We start from the raw sequence: 27,324 nt of genomic DNA on the forward strand, positions 1-27,324 counted from the left end.
AAAAAAATAACATACTTTTATATAAATATAAACATCACTCAGGTACTGACTTCAGCAGCGAAGAAGTTTTGAGCTACTACTTCAGCATACCATATATTTTTTTAAAGATGATGCATTGCAACCAATGGATGCATACCACTAATTAGCAGTATCACTTACCACATTCATGACATTGTGTTGCAAATGAAATATTTTCACTTCAAATTTTTGTCCAAATCAATAATAATTTCCAAGTCCAACCGAGATTGTTTCACAGGACAATAAGCGGATCCACTTTAAAGAAACCCGGCTTCATTAAACGGGTGGTGGGGAAATGTAATGAGAAAGTTAAAGAGAGGTGTTATTTTACTCTAGTTAGACCTCATTTGGAATAAGCCGCAAGTATTTGGGATCCTTGGGAGAAAATTTGGCAGAAAGAATTAGATCAAGTCCAGAGAATTTCCGCCTGATTCATTCAAAATTGTTAAGATAAGAACACAAGTGTGACGGGTCTCTATGTGGATTTAGGCTGGGAGCCACTTGAAATACGAAGAGAACAAGCGAGAGTTAAGACTTTTAGAAAGATTCAGAACAAATGAGTTCATCAATGACACCAAAGGAATTATTATGACCCCACACTACTTAGGTATATCAGACTACAAAGATAAAATAATGGAGATAGATTCCACCAGTACAGATAGATACAAGTACTCATTCTTTCCCCGAACAATCATGAATCATAATAGTAAGAAATCGAAGTCATTTTAGAAAAATTAAAAGCATTTAATTTACAAAGGAGATAGCTTCAGGCGTCACTTTGTGGAAACGATACATATTGCAAAGGAAACACTTGGTTTTTCCACATAAAATATTTATTCACGACCTAGGTTTCGACGCTCAGCGTCATCTTCAGGTGAAATACAGGCCAAAATCTTTCTTTATATAACAGAAGGAATGGGGAGGTGGGGGGGGGGGTGTGTATGGATGTAAGAAAGGAAGAGGAGATGGTGGGGCAGGGAAAGGAGCGGGATTGGGGTATTACTGAGAAGGAGGAGTCAAGGTTAGTCTCCGGGGGGGGGGGGGGGAGAAGGGGGGGGGGGGAGGTTAAGGAAGCATGGTAGGGAAAGGGTTGCCTGGCGGGGGTCCGCCTTGGGGTTAGTGGACCCCCGCCAGGCAACCCTTTCCCTACCATGCTTCCTTAACCTCCCCCCCCCTTCTCCCCCCCCCCCGGAGACTAACCTTGACTCCTCCTTCTCAGTAATACCCCAATCCCGCTCCTTTCCCTGCCCCACCATCTCCTCTTCCTTTCTTACATCCATACACACCCCCCCCCCACCTCCCCATTCCTTCTGTTATATAAAGAAAGATTTTGGCCTGTATTTCACCTGAAGATGACGCTGAGCGTCGAAACCTAGGTCGTGAATAAATATTTTATGTGGAAAAACCAAGTGTTTCCTTTGCAATTTAATTTACAAGTCAGAACAAATTTAAACACTGAACATCAGGTGCATTGAAAGGTGCAAGTGTATGTTAGTGGGTAGTTTGAGTGTTTGAATGTGTGTGGATTGTGTAAGGGTTTTTGCATGAATGTATACCATGTTTTCTTTGTGGATAATATAAATTTGTGGCTTTTGCAAGCAGTTTTTTTTCTTTATTAATTACGGATGGTGTCCTAAAACCCCCCACCACATGCCCTTGCGGCGGCTTATGGGGTATTAAGTAGATGTAGATGATTGTCTCATGGAATGCCTCGGTAGGACAAGCCATCTGAGCCACGACTCAAACCAGAGAATTTCTAAGCGAGGATACCATGGTAGTTTAAAGCATTAATTCAGAAAGCAGAAAATTCACCAACTGGTACAGGAGACTCTTTATCAACCAATAAATCACCCAATGAAGAGTTTAACAAAAACACCCAAAGGTAGAAAATTAAGAAAAACTGATTTCAGTAGGCTCCACTTCATCAGGTACCACTTAATCACACGCCATTGAAAAATAAGCCATTACACGTATAATAAGCCCACACTGCAATGGATGATTACCAAACATTCTCCAGCCATAAACAAATGGGTCTTGGAGGGGAGGGGAAGGGGTCATTTAAATCAACTAGTACCTATGATGAGAACTTGAAGAATTAATGAAATGCCTGGTCATTAAAACATGTACATATCATTGTACAAAACCCATGAACATATTACAAAAGGATATCTACGCCCAATCTGATGATTAATAGATTTCAAATTGGTGATGCAACCAAATCAAGTGAGCATGCATTTAGAAATTGAGTTAATTGTAAACATGCAATTTCCTACGATTTCTACATAAAACTTTTGAATAAAATAATAAAGAGGTTCTAAGGGTCATTAATGACTGCAACTACAGGAGAATATAATGAATAAAAATCAATACTGAAAATTGGATACTCACATAGTATTAGTATGTTCTTGTTCCTTGCCCCCGTTAGTCGTTTGTGAAATGCAGTTGGACCAAAAAAGACATATCATTATCATATTAGTTGCCGTTTCAATTTTTTGTGTACTGAAAACATTCAGAGAAAAGTGACAACTGCAACTAATAAAAATATTATGGTAATCTGTTGTTTAAAATTCAACTGCAGCAAGGAACATCTTACCATCCTTTTTTGTCCGACGAATAAATCATTCATATATTCTTTTTCCCTTCCCAATTCCATGCTTAATGACCGAGAAATGGGCCTATCCTCTACAAATCACATCTCATCTCATGCTTGCCTGCTGACTTCCCTAATGCCTGTCACACTAATACCTTCCAAAACTCTATGACAAATAGATCTAGGGTGACCAAATACTCTCAACTAAAAAAATTGATATGGAATGACTAGGGTTAAAATATGCATTTTTATTTTATTGTTTACAATAGTCATAAGGCACATGTGAAACATTGTAGATGAAGTTTTGGTGGCAGCTACAACACACATGCAACCAAAAACTTTTGTTCCCATCAACAGAGGAGATTACTCTTTGTCCACCTGCTTCTAAAACTGCTCTATTGCTTTCATTAAAATTCACTACCATATGAGGGAATACATTAAGTAGAAATAAAATGTGCGGATGTGAAAGGCAATAACGCTTTGGGAAGAGAGGGTGTGAGTGACATAATTTATAACTATTCACGAAGAGTTGTCATTTAAATGAGCTTAAATTAGCACACCAATTCAAATCCCATGAATTCCACAGAAGTTAAGTGAACTTTGGGAAATATTCCAAGGTCTCTTCCGCCACACAGATGCTTCCACAAGAAATGAAGAAAAATATTTTATTTGGTGACAGCTGCAAGAAGCTTCTTTCCCTCTATATACTAAATTGGGGGTTTCAAAGAAACTGCGGGTGATACTGCAACAGTAACTTTTAACGGAGTCATCCACTACCATGCATTTCAATGCAACAATTTCAGAGTTTAAAAATCATTCGCCTTGATCGGGATGCGAACTCGGATCCCTCAATGCCCGGTCGAGTGCTTTAACCAGTCAAGCTATCAAGGCATCCTCTTAAACTCTGAAAGTTTGGGTATTTCAGAACTCAATATTTCCTTGATAGTTTAACTGGCTAAAGCACTCGACCAGACATTGAGGGATCCGGGTTCCAATCCCGGTCAAAGCAAATAATTTTTAACCGCTAAAATTGTAGCATTAAATTGGTGGTTATTGTGGTGAAAAATGTGGATAAAATGAAGATTTTTTCTGAAGGACCAAAGAGAAGAGTGGAAATATTACAAAAAATTCTGTCACATGAATTTACAATATTTGCTTATTATTGATTAATATTCTAGAAGGAACAAAACCTTTGAAAATTTTGATAAACCCTAACATAACAACATAAATTTCACAGAATTGCAAACATTAGAAATTACATGAAAGTGTAAAATTTAATGAATGTTACTTTTCAAAATAATTTTTTAATTCACATCTGTAATAAATGAATTAAGGGTATTTGAATGTTAAGCATTTCAAAACAGGTGGACAAAATGCTTGCATAAAAAATATGTTATTTGATAAGAATCAATCGAATAATAAATTATACTTTGGGATTGAATGAGAAGCAAGGCCACCCCATCTATAGGCATGGAAATCTAAAATCAGCAGGCCAATATCTTAATGTAGATAAAAACAGTACAAATACTTTCCACTCTAATCAACGAGGAATGCATTCTGATCCATCTCACACAGTGCACAAACTCAAAGATGAGTGACTGCTTCTGTTTTCCCTCATTCTTGACGAGTGCCTACGACTTATGGTTAATAAATAGTCAACACAATGATATACCTACTAAAGTATCTCAAATCCATGTGCTACATCGCCACACTGGAGATGCAATATTAATGAAAAAATTTTAAGCATGCTCATGCAGGGCACTTGATACATTTTTGCAACTTTATAACCTAAAAACACTCAGGATGCAAAGATGTGAGAAGAGCCATATTGCAGACAAATTTGATACGATTGATAAAAAAGTCACAAGTGAGGCAGGCAAAATACTTTTGGTGGTAGAAATATTTTGGTGAATCATTAAAGCTCATGTGGTCGCTTCTGTATGCCTCCAAAAGAATCAATAATTACTGAATAAATTTACAGGTATTAATCTCTTTTATCTGAAAAGATACCTATTTTTACTTCAACACAGCATAATACATTCGCAGCAGACAGTAACTGTCAGTGTTAAGAATGCATGTGTATAACATTAAAGCATTTTTTGCTTCCCTATACTTTTTAAAAGCATGCTGCGTGTCATGAAACTTAAAACAGTATACGAGGGGTGCTATTTATATCTTGAGCCTTGACAACACTAAGTGCATTAGGTGCCATCTGACGTTTCCATCTGAAAGTTTGACCCTCTTAACTCTAACTTCCTTCAGAACATTTTGTTGCCGTACCCATTCCTCCGTACAGCCCTGATTTAGCACTAAATGACTTCTTTTTATTCCCAAAAAAATTGCATGGCCAACATTTTTCAGCACCTGAAGAAGCCGTTGATACATTCAAAAACCATGTTTTGGAGGTATCTCAATCGGAGTGGAAAAAGTGTTACGAAAATTGGTTCAAGCACATGAAAAAGTGTATTGATAGTCACGGAGAATACTTCGAAAAACAATAGAGCCATATCCAACAATAAATTGCTGTCTTTTCATTATCAGGCGGGAAATATAAATAGCAACCCTCGCAGGTGAAAATGAAACTAAATTGAAAACTCCCGCTAAAAAACCACTTAATTGAAAGCACGACCAAATTACAATCAAATTATGGCTGTCCTGTCAAACTGGAGCAGGCAGTTCTCTCCTTTTCTTTGGGTTGAATTCTTAGAAATTGTAATAAAGTAAATGTAAATTGGATCCTAACATTCTTACCCTAATAAGACCTGAAGTCAAATATTAGCTTTTAATGTGCATATTCAATTTCCTTAATGAAATAGTCTCAATCACAAAATGAACAACGCCTTGGTAAGATCCCACTTAAAATTACCCAGTTTAATCGAGACAGTGGAATCCCTAAACAGGAGGGCTCACAACCCCAAAAAAATAATTCACTACATCAATCAGTCATAATTTACAAAGGTGATTGTATATTAATTCATTAGTCAACTTCTATAGCTTTCAGGATATTATAGTCATCGCCTTGAGTCTTTCACATGATACATTTAAGATCACTAATCATCAAACTACTAATAACCATTAATAGTGTCTCAAGGAATTAGTTAATGAAAGAAACTACAGAAAGAAAACAAAAAGAAAAATTACAACTTTGTTAATTCCACTTAATCTTTTCATGTTACAACTCAGCTTCCAATACATAGTCTTATCTTCGGACACATTTTCAAGTTTTGACCTTGAAATGCAAACATTTTGGTCATGGAGCAAAAGTCAGGGGGGGGGGGGGGGGAAGGAGACGTTTTGAGAATGGACGGGAGTAGAGAGGAAAGAGGCGTTTTCAGAGGAAAACGTTTTGCACATCACACAAAATCAGAAAGAGATATGGCAACGCCAACTCTTTGAAAATGTACCTAATCATGATAACCTATAATGAAGCCAGGGTTGTAAAATTAACACAATAAGTGGAAATAACAAAGCTGCAATTTGTCCTACCGCAATGGAAAATTTCCACCGAGTCAAGCCTTAAAAAAAGCCTGATTTTATCCACCATCAGTAATTACGAGCACTCAAATGTAAAAAGCAAATTTTAAGATATTGTGAATACTTGTTTCATTGAGATTTCATCCTAATGTAATCGCCCCATGACAACATAAAACTCAGCTAAATTCTCTAAGAAATGACTCCTCCATTGTCAAGCATAAAAAAATGTGGTATTCACGTGATCTCTTCAATTTTGTGAATGATGTAAAAAACATACAAGCTAAAATAATGGCTACCGGCATCTCTCATCCACAAACAAACTGAACCTTTCTAAATGTTAAAGCTGCAAGGTATGTATAAATGCCCTGTGTTTCTTCTAAAGCATTCAATAGGGTTTCGAACAATATTAAATGAAAAAATATTCATCATAATGGGCCTAAAGGACATCACAATGCCAATTTCCATTCCACCCAAAATCATACAACCGATAGGCTGGAGTGAATACCCTATCTAATTTTAATGACGAGCCATCAAAACTAAATGACCTTGTGATATTTTTCAGGAATATACTTTCTTCTGGGAAGATAAAATGCCAAGCATTTGAGAGATCATACATTTGCATCTTACCAGACTGCAATATCTCACCTCATCACTTGTGGATTTGTCTTGCCTCTGGTTTGGTGTGCCCGGACTTGAAGATGCCTGCAAGAGAAAAATATGACTGTAATTAAGTGAAAATGTAACAGGCAGTTTGATTGAAAAAAATAAAGAAATGTCACTATATAAACAAACTAGAGCTAAGGCAACACCAAATTAATGAGCCAAACAATGACATTTCTCTAAATACAATGCACAGAGAATAAAAGCTTATGCCTAATGCTAAAGAGCCAATGGCTTTACTTATTAGGTATTATATGAAAAAGATAATATACACAATGATTACTACACAAAGTTCAAGGACAAGATAAACAGCTACCAAAAAAAAATAATAAAAAATAAAATTACATCAAGAAACTGGTTTAGCATGACCAAAGATAAATCATTTGTCTCTCTTAAGAAAAATATCAATTTAATTAAAATATCTTTAAAAATGCCCACTTCATGAATGAATGAAAAGAGCACTTAAAATAACTAACCTGTAGAAGATAACTATTGGCACTTCATTATTTGATACTATTGGTACGAATGCCTACTAAATCCAAATCATCTAAGCCATCAAGGCTTAACAGTGTACAAGAAGTTCTTACACAACATTTGTTGCATTGAAAATTTGGCATATGACTTCAAACAAATTTAATCCTTCATACTAAACAGAATATTCTATCAACAAATCATCATTGGCTCCAGTTTCAACTTTCATACTGCTTTATGAGCTATCATGAAATAATGCATTTAAATCTAGAATCATAATTTTTAAGTCTTAAATTCATTCTTTACCTGAAAGAGATTTATATCTTAAACTAATAGATATCCTAGGCAGGATGATGGTAGCAGCATGGAAATTTCAGTCGACAACAGATATAAAATGATCTAACAGCAAAACTTAACATTTTGGCCAATGATGGGCTGTAAGAGATGTTACTAATTGCAGCAGGGAGTGAAACTTTACTTAACATTAGTTTTCTTACAGTATTCAAATTATTACAAAACTTTTGTAAGCAAATGAAACAGACTCAAAACTATTCCTTCTCAAGTAATAGTCTCAATGTCTTCATCTGAACACCAAATAAAATAAGCGAAAAGGCCACAGGTCAACTTTTATCAACAAAGGTTTATATTTTGCAACTGCTAATTCATTTATATAAAGGTATAATATTTGTAATTAAAGTATTATATCAGATCTTAAATTATTCACATTCATGTGATAACCTCAGGAATTCCAGTCACCTTTGAAAAGATGAACCCTTCAATCTGCATTCCCTTTTTCATTAATGATACATTTACCCAACAATGGCTTTCAAGAATCAATCATATAATTACAAATAAACCCCTGGAATTGAATGCAAACATGACTAATAGCTCATAAAACTATCAGTATATCCCCATGGTCTTGACAGAGAGAATACATTAACCTCTCAACATCTTCATCGGCAGACTTTCTTATTTTGAATTATTAAATATTAATTAAGAATTGTAGACTTGATTGTGCATTATTTTATTTTTTAGTTGGTTTTCATAACCAGTCATATGACTTGATGGGAGAGAAATTTGATCAATCACGATTTTCGCAGCCCCTCACATGACTTGATAATAATGACAAAAATACAAAAATTGAACGATGCCTAATTCATAAAACTGCATATGTATCCATTTACATTAAGATATGATGCATCAAATCATAAATGAAATTTTTCTTGAGCCATAATCATATCAAAAATACTTTCTTCCTACGTAAACAAACATTATTCCAAAGGGTAATTAATTAACATTTAAATTATTTCCATCCATTGATATCTCCCTTGGATGGTAAACTAGGATTACCTATTGTGCAGGCAAGATGTAACAGTAAAAAACATACCACTAAAATGTAAAAATAATGTTCATTTTAACTTTATAAACTTACACTATATCACTGCAGAGTTTATAGACCTTATTTCATCATGGACTTTCATGCACAAACCAACTTAGACTCAATCTTATGCATAAAATGGATGATAGTACATAGAGAGTTTAAACTCTTTTCACCCTAATATTTAGCAATGGCATACCTCATACCAAACCCGTGCCAACCAATAAAATGTCTACAGTCTATGGGTGATGACCACAGCTTTGTGATGATGGCTTTGAGAGAGAGCCAACATTACCTGCGTAAGGAGATCAGGCAGCACTGAGCTGGTTCGTGAGCCAGGGGTGCTAAGTTGCCCCGAAGACGAGTCCATTCGGTGGAAATCACCCCCTCCGGCACGCCTTTCCTCGCGGCTCTACCGGAGTGAGAGGAACAATTGCCATTGTTGGGGGGTCAGAAAGCCACATTGGGAGATGCAGACTGGTAAAATCCCAATGGGCAAAATAACCCAAGAGCAAAGCAGATACCTCAAAATTAAAGAACCCAGAGAGAGGCAAAAGCCACCCAAATGACCCCGTCAAGCACATATTTCACCACAGTATTGAACAGCCATGCCACGAGACAAATGCCATATGGTAGGCCCTATTTAAATTATGCATTCTGAAACATAAGTAAGGGGTAGCTTGGTTTTAAATATTTAGCACACCTGAGTTGAAGAATTAAAACGACTATTTCAAGCCTTAACAATTTTTGTGTACGACCCAAGCTCACATAGGCTAAAACTTTGGATTAGAAAATATCACAAATTTTACTACATTATAAATATAGACAGCCACTTGATATATTGTGAATTGATACAAAATAAAGCATAATTTAGCTGTCTTTTTTGCATGACTTTAAGAAATAGAATTTTCAAAATCTTTGGTTGAAGGGGGTTCATATGGACCCAGAATCTAAATAAGCTTATTTTGGCTAGCTTATATGATTCCCAAGAGCAATAACATGGTCAATATTTACACCAAAGCCAAGTATCAAAGCATTTGTGCTAGCAGAGCTGTACTACCCACCAGACTAACTCAGCCAGTATAACAATCAGAGAAAGACATTTAACAAGAGTTGACATTTGACATTACAATATAATTCCCACTCAGGCCATTTACTATATGATTGAATAAATGAATATATTTGAAGCAACTTGACCATTAAAATTTTTCATGAATATTAGATATTGAAACTTGAATGTATAGCATTATTTAAGCGCATGGACCTTGACCAATAAATAACTGTTTCTTAAAGACACATTAATGATTCAATGCAACATACAGATCAAAACTATAAAATGGATGTCCCAGAGCATAACTGTTCAACATGAATTCAATGAATAACATATAGTATATATACCCTATCATGCTACATGTGCCAATATATGATTAAAAATAAATCACATATTTAACCAAAAAATAACAGAACAACAAGAGGAAAAGAGAAGGCATGTCACTTACTCCTTAAAGCAAATAAACAAAAGTATGCTCTAATTAGTATTTGGTCAAGTATGTAACACTCATGGTTTTAACATAAAGCAAGCAAGCCTGCATGAAATTGGAAATGCCAGCACCATTATTATTCCCCTTCCTTAAAACAGTGATTTCCCCTTTGTGCTCCATGATAAGAAACTGCAACCTCTCTCAAGTAATCCATGGAAATAATAGTGCTGTGGCAATGTACAAACAATTTAAAAAAGAAAAATTAATACCCTGTGCATTAACAGCAAACTAAACGCACACTGAAAAAAGTTCACTCAATCATCACAGAATTACATTCACCAAACCCATGCCTGAAGTGGTAATGAAATCAACTTTCTCAGCTAGCAAGCTAATTACCCATCAGGGTTTATATTATGACATGCTAATTAAATGGCATACTACCAGCAAATGTGATATTAGCATGATGTGATAATGGCAGAAATTGACAAAATATTTTGTTTATTGATAGTTTATTCAAGTGTACCACATACACCTTTCCCCAAAATGCACCGTCTAAAAAAATACCTCATGAACTGATAATAAATGTTTCATATTAAAGTTACATTATGCTAGGTATTATGATACTTTATGGTACCAATACAGGTCTAATAGTGTAATAATGATATTAGTTTGTACTGATGGCTCCACAAATACTGAAGAAAATTTGCGGATACAATAGGTTCGAATGATACAATTATACAAAATTGAAAACAATTGAATATGTAAAATGTGATGACAGGATATTATAGACTGAAATTTGTACTTAATTCTCTTAGTATTATCTGGGACAGAATATATCACAATTACAAGGTATCTCAAATGGTAAAAGGTTTGAATCTAGATTTAATTCACCAAGTCTTGGTAATCATCACGTGGCATGAAACCAAAAACCAGTTGTGAACTTATAGCACCATTATGTAAGTACTTTCAAACTTATTACTTTAAGATGCATCCAATTTTGTTCACCGGAATTGCACGCAACTTCTACCATCACCACAGAAATCGCTAAATGAGTTCAATTTGACAAAATATTGGGTGATAGGTCAGCAATTTTATGCATATGACAATTAGTATCACTAAGCTATTATTTCCCAAGGAAAAGTGCTATTATCATAATTTTTTATTACTTCACAATATGAGCAGCTATGAGGCTTTATTGCTCTCGTTACATTTTGTCAATTTTTTAGCAATTGAATATGCTCCTGCATGTGGACACTTAGAAATAGGATGTAAGCACGTTTTCGTGTACATGGCACTCATTGGAGCACACAGCATCCATTACTAGCTATCCAGAAATTTGAAGCATGAAAGATTTGAAAAAGCACCTACAGGAATTAAAGACTTGTATATAAACCTCAATCAGAGGTAAGTTCATGAATGCAATAGAATTTGTGCAAATACTGTTGAATTAACCTTATTCTACTCTTTCTAATATGCACAAAAAGAACTTATAATTTGGCATAAGCAATCATAAAAATATTTTTCTTAAATGATTATCTACCTGAAAATAAAAACGAAGCCTTCACATGCTTGCTTCTTTGATTTAAAATTTAAGACATTAATTTAACTATCTTCCACGACCAAGCTCAAACACATTTATTCATAGAAATTATGCTAATTAATAGATTGTCATGAGATTCGTAATAATATAATCATACTTTACAGAATGAAGGATCTCACCCAAAATTTCAATAAAAGAGTTTAACTATTAATTAGGAAAAATAAAACTTGTAAAAAAAACAGTTCACTATTTATAAGGAGAGAAAACTTTTGTCTTATTTTATTAGGGTAGGCTTCATACTACTGGAATGAAATGACCAACTTTTACAATTCAGGATAAATTTTTACTTCAAAAGGGACAAACCACTAACTACCAAAACAATAATTACACCCAGCCTATGTGCACCAATGTTTTCCGCATCTCTTCCATTCAAGTATATGCAATGCTGTCCTTTTCATGGCTATGTGAATCCAATTATTTATGGAATGAGGGTACCATGAGAAGAGTATTAAATTGTAAACAAAAGTCAAAACCCCTTGCATGCGGACTGCAAGGTGATTACAGTAAAAGATGCTTTCACCAAGGACTTCCATTTACACTGCTGTGCATGAAATTCTTTATATGTGACTTCGCTTACAATAAATCAGTTGCCAAAATTTTGTTTCTGCCAGTCAATGGGATAAGCAGACACCAAACAATCCCATAACTTTCAGAAAAGGGCACTGGGCTCTTCTATCCAGGTAACTCCCAAATAATTAATTAAAAATTAGACGTTTGACTTTCCACCATACTCAGCTTGAAAAAACTTTCAAAAAATTAAAGGAATGAATGTTGGTCTCTGGGGTACAATGTGTCAATGATTACAGGTCTTACAAGACCATTTTCCTTTAAAAATATACAAAATTTAAAAAAATTTATTTCTCCTCAATGGAAAAAATTATTTTGTATGTATTTAGAAATAATTCTGTAAGAGCTCTTTAAAAATTTCTTGACTTTCCCTCGCCAGGCTAGCATTTAAAATTGAGTAAGTCCTCCGAACATGCAAAACTGAACTATGTTTAATTAAAACACTGGAGTAAACATGTATGAGCAACATATGGAATGCAAATTTGAACTGGGAACATAATTTTTGTTTGCTTAGACTCAAATGGCAATTTGAACAAAATTCGACCAATTATAATGCTTCTCTGTAATTTGTTAGTTCAAGTTAAAAGTATACAGAAATTGGGTGAATTCTTCTCGGGTCTTCCACCGGGTCAATGGCTCCATAGCTGCCGACGTTTCAATTCCCGACTCGGTCATCGTCATCAGCCCTGATGATGATGACCGAGTCGGGAATCGAAACGTCGGCAGCTATGGAGCCATTGACCCGGTGGAAGACCCGAGAAGAATTCACCCAACTAATACGCCGGGAAAGCACCAGATCTTTCATTATACAGAAATTCATGCCAATACCTAAATTATACCATACTGTCATGTACAAAATTATGTCAGTTAAAGTGTTTTTTAACTTTATTTTTTTTATTAACAATTAAACTTTAATTTAATTTACAATTCAATACCAATAGTTTCAAAAATTGGCTCTCAGAGATATCGTTTAACATTGAAAAAACATATGCACACAGGTGGTTGACCTCAATGGCTCAAATACTTAAAACCTAATTTTGTGGCATACTTCCGTATGTTAGTTACCCTCCATGACATCTAATTTGTTACATTGGTGATACGGACTTCAATAAAAGATCGAAAATTTGAACGCCATGGTTTGATCAGCTAAGGGACAAACCATTTTCTGGATATTGGATCTTTGTGTAAAGGACAAATTATCGCAATAATTCATGCTCATGTTGAAATTATGTACTGACACACACACAAACATCACATCAATTTTATCTTACAGCTAATGTGGGGTGAAAATTCAGTCAATGATTCCATATTTACAGTTCATTCAATTTTTTTACATTAAGTAACCACAAAATTTAATGCTTTTTTATATACTACTGAATCATTTGAAAAAAATACTTGTGTTTTGGTTTATCAGGGTAATTCATTAAGGCAATAATTAGCAGTTAAGTGATTTTGGTACCAATGAAGTGATAAGCATGTTTTTAATTAATGGTTCAAAATTTTGGATTTCAACAATTTATTACTGTAATTATTTTTAATGTGATTTTCCATTATGGGAATGAGGTTTACTTCACCAATGTGACAGAAACACAAGGCAACTGATGCAAATATTCATTTTTTCTCGAAATCAACATTTATAAACCATCACTATTTTCAATCGTGCAGAATTTCAAGACACAAACAATATATGTCCATGAAATCTCAGGTGAAGATTTGAGAGCCTGAAATGTACATAAATGATGCAAGTGGGAATGTTTCAGGATTCAGTTGACAAAAGTTGCACAAAGGCCACTGCAATTCAGGGAACAAACAGAGCCACAACTGGACCCACTTAGTTGGTCACAAGCACTTCTGGACCACTTCAATATAATTGGTGTACCAGAATGCTTCAAATGGGAGGCACTGCAAAAATAAGTGAGGAGTTGACGTTTCAGTTAACACGTCAGCGACCGTGAGGCCCATGCTGTTTCCCTTTTCTCAGACAATAAGCCCAGAACAGCACAATGATCAATAGGTATCATTCTATAAGCATGTTTTATTCTAGGTATAAATAAAGAGATATAATTAAAGTGCCAAATGGTAATGCCAATTAATACGACCACCAAACACCATGCGGTGTTTGCATTACACTTGTACTGGATCACTTAACATTCACCCATCACAATATTTTCAAAAGTAATAAAAATTAAAACTTGCCTAAACTACGACCAATCAGGACTAGGTACTAGGGCTTCAACTCATGGGCTACTTGTACGTGGCAAGAGAAGTTGGTGGCATAGGATTTCAGAACACAGGGTCTTAAGGGTTTACAAGAGTCTATAGATGCAGAATTTCCATCAGGAAGCATTGAAAATAATGAATTCTTTCTACAATGGTGAAGTTAGCAGGATTTTCAGTTACACTAAAATTAAATTTGTAAATTATTTATTCCCTTCTGTAATGTTCAACTATATAGGCTATGACATCCTGCATTGACTTAGATACGAAACAACCACTTGGTAAATTATGATGAAAACTCATAACAAGCTTAATTAATTTAAAAGTAGAGACAGTGAGAATTAGTTTTATACCTTTGGCAGGACATGGCAATGGATTCATAAGATGAAATAAAAACAGATTTCTGGGCCAGCTCAAAATTCGTTGAGACACTCGAAGGACCAAAATACAAGTTTGAGAAAGAAATTAACGGCTAATTAATGGTTTCATAAATAAATGGCAAATTCAGTTTTGATTATTGAATGTCCACCACGTATTCTTCATTGAAAACTCATCTTCACCAAAGTAGCGGGGACTTAAGTCAGTGAAAAAGGAATAATTAATGGAATAAAGCTTTTGTTTGTCTTGGGACAAAATTTTACAGCGTTGGCAAAAATAGTCACCTTCATCCCAATAGTGGAACACTAAAAAATTAAGCTTAAGTTAATTATGGCGTACCTTAGAAAAAACAGCTTTCTCAAGTGTTGATAAGCATTTCTACCTCCTTTTCAAGACTTATTTAAAAATATTGTACAAATTGTACAAATAAGCTCATACTAAAGTCTTGAAATATATTTTTGCACATAATTGGTATGAATTGCAATAAATAAAACTAATGTATAGATTGAAAATACATGTGTAAAAAGACTAGGTCCGGTGGCTCCAGCAAATGAAGATAGTTAGCTAATAATACTGACTTCACTAATTCAAATAAAATTCATTAAAAGATTACTCAATTTGTTTATCAACCTTTCATATGATCTCTATTTACCAGTCATAAATGAAAATCCTCAATTCCTCTAAATTAATAATAAAAGATTAATTTATAATAAATGAGTCAGAAACAATCAAATACAGGAAAGGACATATTTTAAATTTCTATTACTTTTATTTAAATTTCTATTACGTTTTATTAAATCCAGCCGTCTCACAGCATGATACATGAGGAAAAATTGAGGAATTGATACAGAACAAGGAATGGATTCAGGATTTTCATTCTAGAAAAATAATTGGATTTTGTTTCCCTTGAGCTAAAGCAGAAAAAGGGTGTGACACATTATTTAATCTAATTAATAATGTCAGTGTAAGACAAAATGCTTATACATACTGCTTTAGAATAGTGACGAATTCTGTTTAAAAGACTTCAGCTCATATTAGTAAGGCTTCATTTCATTAATTAAGAACTTCTTAAAGCATCTTGTGCATAGTAAATGCAAGTGAATTAGCATTCTAATCATAAAATATAAAACAGCATCCTTAAAAATAAAAACTACACACTGAGTGAGGAAGTAATTTTGTTATTATTTTTCATGCTTGAAAGGGGAAAATTATTAAATATAATAAACTATTATTATTCAATAACATCATACCATACAACAGTATTTCAAAGAGTAACAATTATTTTCGATTTCATCCACAGATTTTTTTCACATGAAAAATGAAATGGTAGGACATACAATATTATATAACACTGATAGGAGAATTTTGAATGCAGTCTGTAATATATCTATACCTATAATTCCTAATATCTACAATCATTTGAAGTACTTAATAACACTAAAGAGTAAAACACTATCCTAAAGCCATTTCTTTTAAACTCGCTCACTGATCAACAACTGTCCTCGCAAATAGTTCTGATGAATTGTATGGAGAGGATGTGGTGAAAAGAGGCATACTCTCTCCCTTCAAGGACTACAATTGTGCAAATACTTCTTCCAAGGTATGCATAAACAAAATAACTGTTATCAGTGGAACCATGAAGTATTCTGAAGACTATTGGTTAGTTAAAGCAAAGTAGGAGACAAGGATTAACTAATTATTCCCAACTCCAACAATGAATAAGCCAATCCACACCACCATTAATGGGTAAACAGAAATGTTGTCTTCATTAAAAGACCATCTCCTTCAAATAAAGAGAAATTGAACCTTCAGAACTAACAGCGACAATAACCCCAAAATACACTTTGGTCACAAAGAAATAAATATTGAAAGAAATAATGACATGCAAAAAACCAACAGAGAACTGAAATGATGACAAACCAACACCTAACCTTTACACAAGGAAAACGAACACACACATTTCAAACTTAACAATGACATTTAAAAGAATCATTAACTGACCATTTTCATAAGGGCAACAAAATAAAGGAAGAGAATTTCAAGTCAGTAACAAGTGTGAGCAAAATGACCAAGCAATTAATTATGAAGAAAAACTTTCAAACTCCAAAAGCTGAACATACAGCCTCTAAACATATAATGGATCAACACTGTACTGTACAAACCTGCAGCCAAGTAAAAACAATGAGAATGTGTTATGCAAAAGTAAGACATGAATTTTTAACAAAAATAAAACAGTTGAGAGTAAATGAGGAACCTTGAAAAAAATGGTACATGCAGAAAATGTTGAACTGAATACATGAAATATAGAAATGGACGTTTTTCAATCTGAGTAAACATAGTATAACTGACATGCATTTTGTAATTCAAATGAGGTAACGTAATGGAATGTGATCTTCACCCAAATATCTCTTTGATGAAGAAACTGCACTTGCAAAACTATATGTATGATGTATGCAATTTTTAGCATGATCTTCAATACTGACTACTAGGATCGTCCTCCTTCCCAGTTCTCTATAGAGATGAGAGAGATGACAAGAAGTGGCACCAATATATGTTTGTTCAAGAAGGAATGTCAACCTATCAATTCAGCTACTGAGCAATAGTAAAAGCTATCTCACACATTCAGTGGCAAATACACTAAGTGGACCTCGTTATCTATATGCTTTCAAGCCAAAGTTCTCTTCTTCCTATCAAAGCATCGTTTATTTCACAAGCCCAAGGCAGGTAGTATACTTTCTTTGTGTCATGAACTCCATCACCTCTTGAGCCTCATAAAGGTGTTGTCCTATTCTGTAGAACACTCCTCTTCTTTGGAGTTAATGCTCTGTGGCATGCCAGGCATCCATGTGTTTTCTATTCATTCTCACATTCATAATGTTCCGTCCAGCTTTGGATGAGATAAAATGTTTACAACGCCACAGTAATGGTATCCCCAGGTGTTCAAGTCACACTCGTGATTTCACACACATATTTTCATGCAATGAGATATGGAGAGAAATATGACGCATATGTTAGTAGCCAAGCAAAATATGGGAGGAGGGAGCAGCAAGTTGTGGACTGTAACTAGAGCTCATAATCATTCCAAATCATTACAATTTTTTTACTTCACAATACAATGCAAAATCCACAAAAATATTACTTATTCTTGTCTACTTGATAGAAAACTAAAACGTTTTGCCAGAGTGCTTAAGCACTCAAAATAGTCCAGTAACCTTTTATTAAGCGACTATTTTTTCAAGTATTAACCAATGGGTAAAATCTGGACTTAAATCTGAGCAAATGAATACCATAAAGCCGTAAAGTTTGGCAAATAGAAAAAAATGATGCAAAGGAGTGGGTGGCATTAAATTGTTTTCTAGAAGCTATAATCAAAAATTGATGGTGGGATAATGTGGGGGTGATGAATATAGTATGTTGCCAGGGAAAGCAACTCACAATGTCTCAAGACAGCATGGCAATTATTGATTGCACTGAAATGAGCCTTCAATAGAAGCAATTCAGCAATCAGGCTTCAGCAGTTTACATTAGAGTAATGAGCTCGCACCTTCACATTCTTCCCATTTAAGACCTTCAAAAAAATTTTTTTCCTAGAATGCACATGTGCACATTTTAAAGCCCAGAATCACATAAATATACTATTTTTCCAGCCCTAGTGCTCGGACAACATCTTAACTACTAATTTAAAATCTGAATTGGAAAGTTAGTACGTTACTGATATTGTACTATATCCAAAAAGAATATGTTTTCCAAAAGGGCAATTCCACACCAAGCACTATTTTAGTTAGCCCACAAAAAACTTGGCTACATGTTATTAATATTAGTATATTTTAGTATAAGCAAAGATAGTAGGGCAAATACAAGAAACAATACCCAAGCAGGATAAAACCCAAACAGCACCAAATGCCTAAGTAATGAATAACTCACTCTACTGGGTTCAAATTTCTTCACAAAAATACTGTTACAGAAAATATATTGAACAAGAATAGAAAAAGTCGCATGGGTGAGAAAGCAGGAGCAAATAAATTCCATAAATGCCACGTAATACTTGACAAATCTTATTCTTTCCCTTAAAATTACAAAGCCCTGCTTGGTGGTCAATAGGGGTGGGATGTGATCATAAATGAGTTAGCTTGATTATTTTAACTAAAATCGTATGCCTTTGATTATGAAAATCATGAAGGATTTGATAATTTAGGATATTCAGAGAAGTCTATCATTACATGAGTCCTTAATGAAAAACCATTCAACAAAAGAGGGTCATGAAATGGTATTATACAAAATCAATGAGAGGAAAAGACGTGACATTCAATTGAGGCTAATAGTAAAATTATTACAATCTTGGAAAATAAAAACGAAACAAGCAGAATATTCATTTACTACTTTACATCCATCATCAGTGTTAGTGCATCAAATAGTTCAGGGTCAAAGACAAGTAAGCATACATAGATAGGTCTAATCAGGGAGATGCTTTGAGTGGGCTGCAGTTGGAAGAAGATCCAAGGCAAAATTTCACCCAATTCCAAAACTTTTGAGCATCATAATACATATGAACTTATACATAATGATGACCAACACTTTATATTAAAAATATCCAAATCGAAACCAAAACAAGGGAAGAAATTATTTAAAGGGGAGGGATTAAAATCATAAGAAGTCACTTTTCAGTGGAGTAGGGTGATGGATAAGGGATAACACCAGCGTAATTATCACCTGAGATTATCAACCCAAATTACCAAGCCACTTTTCAAATATTTGTAAGCAGTTACACTTTGGGTAGGATTTTAAAGGCGACTGGAATATATCAAACTCGAGAAGGCTCCTGGTACTTGTGATGGATTTATATTCCATATGATGTTAGATCAGTTAGTGGCATCACATACTTTAAAAAATGGCCACATCATACCCTAGAGGCCACCACAATAAGAATATGCGGGTGTGCCACGCTATGACATCGGCATACTATATGTGTAACTATGGAGATGATTTCAGCAATAATTTATTTCAATACGTTTTTGCATGTTTAACCCTCATTAAAATTTCTTTTTGTTCCATGCGAAGCTTAAATATACAGTAGAAGCTTGATAATGTGGACACACCTAAAATAATTTAATTGCTTCCATTGGAAACACGTTATAACAAAACTACTCCTCATTAACAGAATGAAATGATGGAAGTATGATAATCATTTCATGCCAATTTGATTTCTTCGATCGATATTACCACCTTCCAATATGAAAAATTTCATCATTTACAAAAAAAATACTTTAAATACCATCGGGTAGGTGTACACATTATTCGGTTAATGAGCTGCCAAATAGCTACTAGTAATAGCTACAAATTAAAAATAATTGACACAAATAATACTTAGCTTTTTAACATCTCAAGAAATTTAACATCTCAGGTTCCATGTTTTACAGTATTGCCTGAATTTAGGACATCCCAAGTATGAGGCTGCCTCTTGGTTTTTGATGAAAATATTCATTACTGAAAAATCTTGAGCATTATGCACAGCAAAAGCTGAAATTTGTTAGCTGGAAAATATCAATCAGCAGATTGTAAGAGTTATGATGCAAGAACAGCTGAGAGACAAACTGCTGCCTCAATAAAGAGTCATTAAGTCATAATTTCTGGGCAAGAAGCGATTTTTGTATTAGTATAAGGATATTTCAAGTTAGGACCACCTGGGTATTTAAAATAAGTGAAATAGGAGTTTCCTTACAACCCATATGTAGAATTTTTGCTGATAATGGGCAATATTCATACTTTATTTTGTGCAAAGGCAGCGATAAATTTTAAACAGTCACATTACTAATGCATCCTGATGTGTGGGGCCTTGAGTGAACAATCTGGTAAATGTATTTTAGATTCAGAGAAATCTGAAATAGTACAAAACTGACCAAAATAAAATTATTTTATGGAGGTACAAGAATTAATTTCAACACCCACCATAACAAGTATTGAATGCTTGCAAAATTTTCTTAAAGACCACCAACATTAAAAACAGCTACATCACTGACATAGTCTAACAACTTTCTATTCAGAGCCATTTCTGTAAATACCTCCTCCATAACCAAATAGTCATTTATCCATTTCTTGTACATGGATGTATGCAACCAGCTAATGAATAATGATGGAAAAACTTGCAGGAAAAAATATTCGCGTGAAGGAAACAAGATGTACTGGTAAGAGGTTGTTAGAAAACATTACTTAGCGACAGACGGACTCGCAAGGCAAGCAAACAAACCCCTCCCCTTTCTGATTTTATTCTTTGTTTGAGGGAGGCAGTGGGGATTCTCTCATCTACTCCAGAGACTTCTGAGGATGGCCGAGGGGCAAAGGAGGAACTAAAACTCATGTAAAACACCCTCTTTCCTGGGGTTGAGATCTGGGAAAAAATTGCACATGGTAAAAGTGTTCAAACAGTTATCAGATTTTATTACATGTATTCATCAGATTTTAAAATGGCTATGTTATTTCAGCTCCTTTCAAGGAAAAAAAACATTAAACTTTAATGTTAAGCCCTTACGTGTTTTCATTAATATTTTTGTAGTTTCAAAAATAACTTTCTTTTTTTCAAAGTTTAAGAGGATGCCTCGATAGCTTAACTGGTTAAAGCACTCTGCTGGACATCAAGGGATCTGGGTTCGAATCCCGGTCAAGGCGAATGACTTTGACACTCTGAAATTGATGCATCATAATGCACACATGGCAGATGACTCCTTTAAAAGTTACTGTTACGGCATCTCCTGCAGTTTGTTGGAATTTGTCAAAGAATTTAGTCAGCATAACATGCATTTTTCTGTAAGTGAAGACAGATTGGTGGTCGTCAGCCCTTGGCTAAAACTGTAGCAGTGTATTTGTCTCAGTTACTTTAATTTCCACTGTTTGCCGTTTCCATATGAATGTAGATGACTACGACACGGTGGTAACATTTACTCAACACAAGAGAGGCATCATCGCATGGATTCCACCCTGAATCAGAATCATCAATCACAATTTCGTACCAGAAGCATCCTCAAGAAGTGCTTCGCCAAGCCTTCACCCAAATGAGGTCTCATTTTTCTAAAATACTGATTGCAGCCAAATCAGTGACATTCAAGCCTCTTGGGAGCACACATCCATTTGAAATTTCTAATGAATTACAACATTCCTTGGGCATAAATTCAAAATTTAACCAAGAGCTACATTCAAGAAATATACATAGGAGTTCCGATGTGTTTTGAATTGGAAATGTCATTGGATAAATTGGAAAAGTCTAAGCCCCCTGCTTGAATTACATTGTGCTTAACACTTTCTGGAGCAATTTCCTAAATACCAAACTTTTTGGGTAATCTTGCAGTACATAAAAATTTTTACATGGTTGCATTCAAATTGAGAACATGTGGATGTGTGCACCCTAAAATGAATATCACCAGGTAAAACCATACCCAAATAAGATCAAGCTTGCAACGATAGATACATTTGTTATTGTTGAACTGCTTTTACTGACTTCCCCACAGCGAACACCCTCCACCACAGAAAAATGAGATCCAAAAGGTCTGTGAGTACACCACATTATCACAACTCAATACATCCCACAGCTACGGTGGACACTCCTTTTTGCATCAAATTAAAATATCTGGCCGACCCACGGCTAGCCACTAACCTGCGTTCCCTCCCTCCTCGGGGCAGTGTTCGTTGAGGAGGAGGACGAAGAGGACTGAGAGGTGTAAGAAAAGGAGGGTGCGTCAACGGGCTGCTGAGGCGACTGAGTCGTCTGCGCCGATGCTTGGGCAGCCGATTCCACTCGACGCCTGGGTGCCCACAGATCTCCATCAGTCTTCTCTCTCCGCCGGGGCCACGGTTCAGGGGCTTCGCTCGCCCTTGGGGGAGCGATGGGGGACACTCCCAGTGCGTCGCCTCCCCCCCTCACAAACCCCGTGAGCACCGGCTCACCCCCACGGCCACTCCCCCCTCTCCCCGAGCGAAACAACAAACCCCCACGAGTCTCTCCCGCCAAGTTCCCACTATCCCCATCTATCAGAGCTGCTGAGCGACGGGGGAAGAAGTCAGTTGACTCCCTCCGGAAACCAGGGACTCTCGAGTCTGAGTCGTTGCGACGGTGTGAGGAGGGGCGCTTCTGGGATCGCTGCGACCCACGCCCTGTCTCCTCTCTCCTCAACTGAGGGTCCAAACGACCATCTTCCACTGTCGTTGTCGTCTTCCTCTTCCCTGTTCCCGACCTCTTGCCGGCAGTGCCGTTACGCAAGTTCACCTCTGCCGAGTCTTTCTCCTTGGCTGCAGCCACACCTGGCCGGATGGCATCTTCCCCACCGAGCCCTTGAAAAAACCTCTTAATGTCCCATTCCCTGAGGAGGTGCTCGTCAATGTCCGAGTGCCTCTGCTTTGCACGCTGAAGTTTCTGCTGCTGAGTCTGCGGAACTTCCTTCTGTTGGCAGAATGTCCAATGATTTTTTTTCCTTTCTTTCTCTCTTTCTTTTCCCAACAAGCACACATTACTGCATTGGAATCTTTCACATTCCAAATTGCAAAATGCAGGCGCCTCTCTCTTCCTCGTTTGTTCCCTCTCAGGTGCCACCCCATACCAACCAACGACCTCCCTCCGTTCCCACCCACACTCCCATCCCATTGGCTATCGGGCTCACTTTCCCCCTACATGTTGTGTGTGTTCAACAGTGTTGAAGAAGTTACTGCAAACATCATCTTATGTCTAACATCTTGCCATATTTGAAAATTCAAATGATGCCAACTACCAGTGCAATGCAATGTGGGTAATGCATCTTGAAACACACAATGATAACAAATGAAGCACTAAGATAGCAAGCTTTTTCTAACCAGAGGCTGAAGAGATCTCTGCACAAGCCAATAATACCACCTGTGATGTTTGTTATGGAACTATAGACAGAGCTGGGGTAGCTTGTTTCACAGTATGTGACTCTGGCGTAAGGGAAGGGCACTACAGCCACCTTCACAGAACATGTATAAGCGTAAACAGTGCTACTCTATTGAAATGTATCAATGGAATCAATGAATGTGTCAATGTGTTTACTGTGCAATTATGAGCCAGTGAGGCCTCAACATGTCTACCCACCACCAAATCCCTAGCAAGTAATCCAGTGTAATTTTTAAAATATTATAAATTAAAGTAATGGGAAAGAAAAAGAGAAAGAGCACTAAATAAACAATCCCAATCCAAAGGTGATAAAAATATGAAAATACAATTAGTACAAATAAAAATATAACTACTGTCATTTACCAAAAGTAGTCAACACAAGAGATACATCAAAATAAAATTCAAGATCAAATTTCTCATTCTTCCTAATCATTTACCTCTTTTGGAGCCACTATTAATTGCCTTATAAGGGACAGGAAACATTCATAAGTTCAAATTTAAATCCATAATTGTGCTGCTAATCTACTAGGTTTCCTGCTAAATATTTTTTTTCTACTTTATGCTTAAAATACTGGCCTACTTTCTACTAGAGAAGAAAATTAATAGACTAAATCAATTCATTAGTTGATGACCAGATACACAAAAGTTCTCTCAGAAAATCTGATTCACATTTCCTACGCCCCAAATAAACATGATCCCAATCTATCCTCATTTTGAGAAATAAAACAATTCCTTAAAACTAAATTTTTTTAAGCAAGTATTCATACGTAGCAAGTGAAGATAAATGTGCAGAGTAAAGTTTTCTTTGGCAATTTAAGTGACAGAAAATTAAGCAAATATTTTATATTATAGGTACATGAAACTTCTTGATCATGTCCCTCAAATGATCAACCCTTTGTTTGAAGAACTGCCATAACTATACTTGCATGCAGACATGTTTATACTTTTCTTTTTTTCACATTAAATACAGATTTTTCAATGACTCCATAATTTTCCCCAGGGTATAAACAAATTGTCATCAATTACATAATAAATAATATTTTTGAAAAATGAGAGAATGGAAATTCCATGAATTAAAATATTAAAAAAGAGAAAATAATCAATAAACAACATAATTAATATGACTGAAAAACAAAAATAAATGATTACATTAAATGCAAGATGATGGAATGTAATTGGAATGTCTTCTAATGTGGTGGAATGTGGAATGAATCATTGACACGGCAGCAATGCATCACAAAGATGGTGAAGTGCACAGCGGTGAAAAGATAAGAAGCACAGGTGTGAAAATTGACCAATCATCACTCACCCTTTTCATCACCAATGTCCTCTCGCCACTTTCCTCCTCGTCTGGCGTTGGGGGGAGTGGTCTGTTCGGAGCACCACTGGATGAAGGACCTGCACCACCGCCCAGGGAAGGATACAGACAGAATCGCTCTATGAGCATATTAAACAAGCAATGACCACTACAAGACATCAAGTGCTAACAACAATGATCTATTTGAAACTACGTAAGTAATCTTTTTCTTGAATGAAATTGGTTATGTTTACAGTGTATACAAGACAATCCTCATGTTAATTTCATGAAATTCCATCAGTGTCCCTCTCCTGACCTGTATATAATAATTTGACACACTAGTGTTGGCAGGATAAAGTTCCTGGCATTCATTTTATCTACTTACTCAGGTAACTACTTTTACTTCAAAAGTCAAAAAATAATCTGGACAGGGGAAGATGGCAGTGGGCCTTTGGTGGAGGGAGAGTAGTAACTCCTAACTACCTTCATAGCTTCTAACAAGTGAAAAAAATTAGTGCTTGCATTAGTTTATTTTTCTTATCATAGTTATTCCTATATGAGGGTAAGGTGAAAAGTTTGCGGCCTGACAATGAAAGACTGCAATTTCTGGTTACAGAATGATTTTATTTTTCTGCATTATCTCCCATGACTTAAACACACTTGGTCCTGCGTTTCTCCAACGTCAGCATTCCTCCCCAGAAGTGAGAGTCTGTAAGGCTGAGAAAATATCCATCTACCGCTCTCTCAACTTCTTCACTGGACACACAGCGCTTCCTAGAAAGAAATTTCTTCAAATTTGGGAATAGATGGAAGTCTGAGGGTGCTAAATCAGGAGAATATGGGGGATAGCCATGCAAATCCTGTAGTTTTCCCAATGCACCTTTGTGAGCAGGTGCATTTTCCTGCCTTCAAGTGTGACCATTTCTTGCAAATTTTGGCATCCAGCTAGACAAGAAGGTTGGAGTAGTATTGGCCCATAATTGTTCTGCCTTTTTCAAGGTCATCAAATAACAGGATCCCTTCCACATTCCAAAACACATTGACCATGACCTTTCCAGCAGATGCAATCGACTTCGCTTTCTTTGGTGCTTAACCACCGGCTTCCACCCACTGCTTCAACTGCTGTTTTGTTTCTGGTGTGGACCAATTGGGTGGACCAATCTCTCGTCCATGGTGACAAATTGCCACACAAAATCGGTCAGTTCCCTCTTGACTTGGTCCAAACAATGCTGCCCAAATCGTTTGCACATTTGCTTTTTGATCGGCATTTGGCTTATGCAGCACCCACCTTGAGCAGAGCTTTCCCTTCACTAATTCTTTGAGCTAGATGTTTCGCACCCTTTCTTCCAATGTCCCCACATCCTCAGCTATCTCGCTCACCTTCACTCGCCTATCCTCCAACACGATATCGTGCACCTTTTAATGGTTTCTGATGTGGTTGTGGTTTCTGGCCATCCGTCAGGAGCTTCATCTTCAGGAGATGAGCAACCACGTTTGAAACTCAGCTAATTTCATGGCCGCAAAAAATTCAAGTTTTTCCATTTTAACGAAAAACAAGAAAATGTCTACTGCAACAATTTATTTTCAAACAAACCACTAAAGAGAACAAGTTGAAGCTTGTCTTTCAAACTAATAACACGTGCTCCCAAGCAGGAATCATAAATTTTCCGCCCATCGGAACGCCATCTCTGTGTGAGGTCGAGAAGTTTTCACCTTACCTACACATTCATTTATATAACATAAAGACATTCTGTGGCTGAGGGAAGTTGACAAGCTTGACATGAGTTTTTCTTGGGCGTGAAATTAGTGGCCAGCACAGGAGCCAGGGAATATGAGATCACAAGTAAATGGTTTTAAGACTTTGATATGGCTTCATGTAACCACATTAAATTATTAAAAAACCAATAAAATGATTCGCTTTCCCACCTTGATTATTTCACCCTGTAAATGCAGTAGAGATTTAAATATAATCATTATTACCCAATTCATTGAATGGAGCAAATCAGTTTTGGGCTCATTTCACAAAATTTTAACAACAACAAAAATAAGTCTCTTGGGAACATACTAATATAAATAAGCAGCGTTCCACTTTACCATAGAAACAGTAAAATTACAGTCATTAGCATCAGGGTAACATGAATGTAATGCTGAACACATTAGGAAAAAATTAAATGCATGTATATTTTCACTGGGCAAACAACTATTTTGCAACCTACCTTCATGTATAACCATGGTTTGACCTTGGCTGTTATCCAATGGACTGTAAATAGAAAATAAGGACATCAAAATTATGCACATGA

The 27,324-nt window shown here is 35.8% G+C and overlaps 1 protein-coding gene across 2 annotated transcripts in view; it reads right to left on the reverse strand.

The window, feature by feature from the left end:
- The window catches only part of msn (serine/threonine-protein kinase msn), a 331,183-nt gene that overhangs the window by 20,989 nt on the left and 282,870 nt on the right, over positions 1-27,324 (reverse strand). For both annotated transcript variants that reach the window (XM_071599306.1, XM_071599305.1), the window contains 4 exons: positions 27,241-27,284; positions 25,037-25,125; positions 8,887-9,003; positions 6,728-6,784 (listed from right to left, as the gene is read on the reverse strand). In XM_071599306.1, the coding sequence (XP_071455407.1) occupies positions 6,728-6,784; positions 8,887-9,003; positions 25,037-25,125; positions 27,241-27,284 (307 nt within the window). The remainder of the gene's footprint in view (positions 1-6,727; positions 6,785-8,886; positions 9,004-25,036; positions 25,126-27,240; positions 27,285-27,324) is intronic.

Source organism: Hetaerina americana, unplaced genomic scaffold (genome assembly GCF_022747635.1).
Source record: "Hetaerina americana unplaced genomic scaffold, ioHetAmer1.1.p SCAF_11, whole genome shotgun sequence".
Classification (NCBI taxonomy): domain Eukaryota; kingdom Metazoa; phylum Arthropoda; class Insecta; order Odonata; family Calopterygidae; genus Hetaerina; species Hetaerina americana.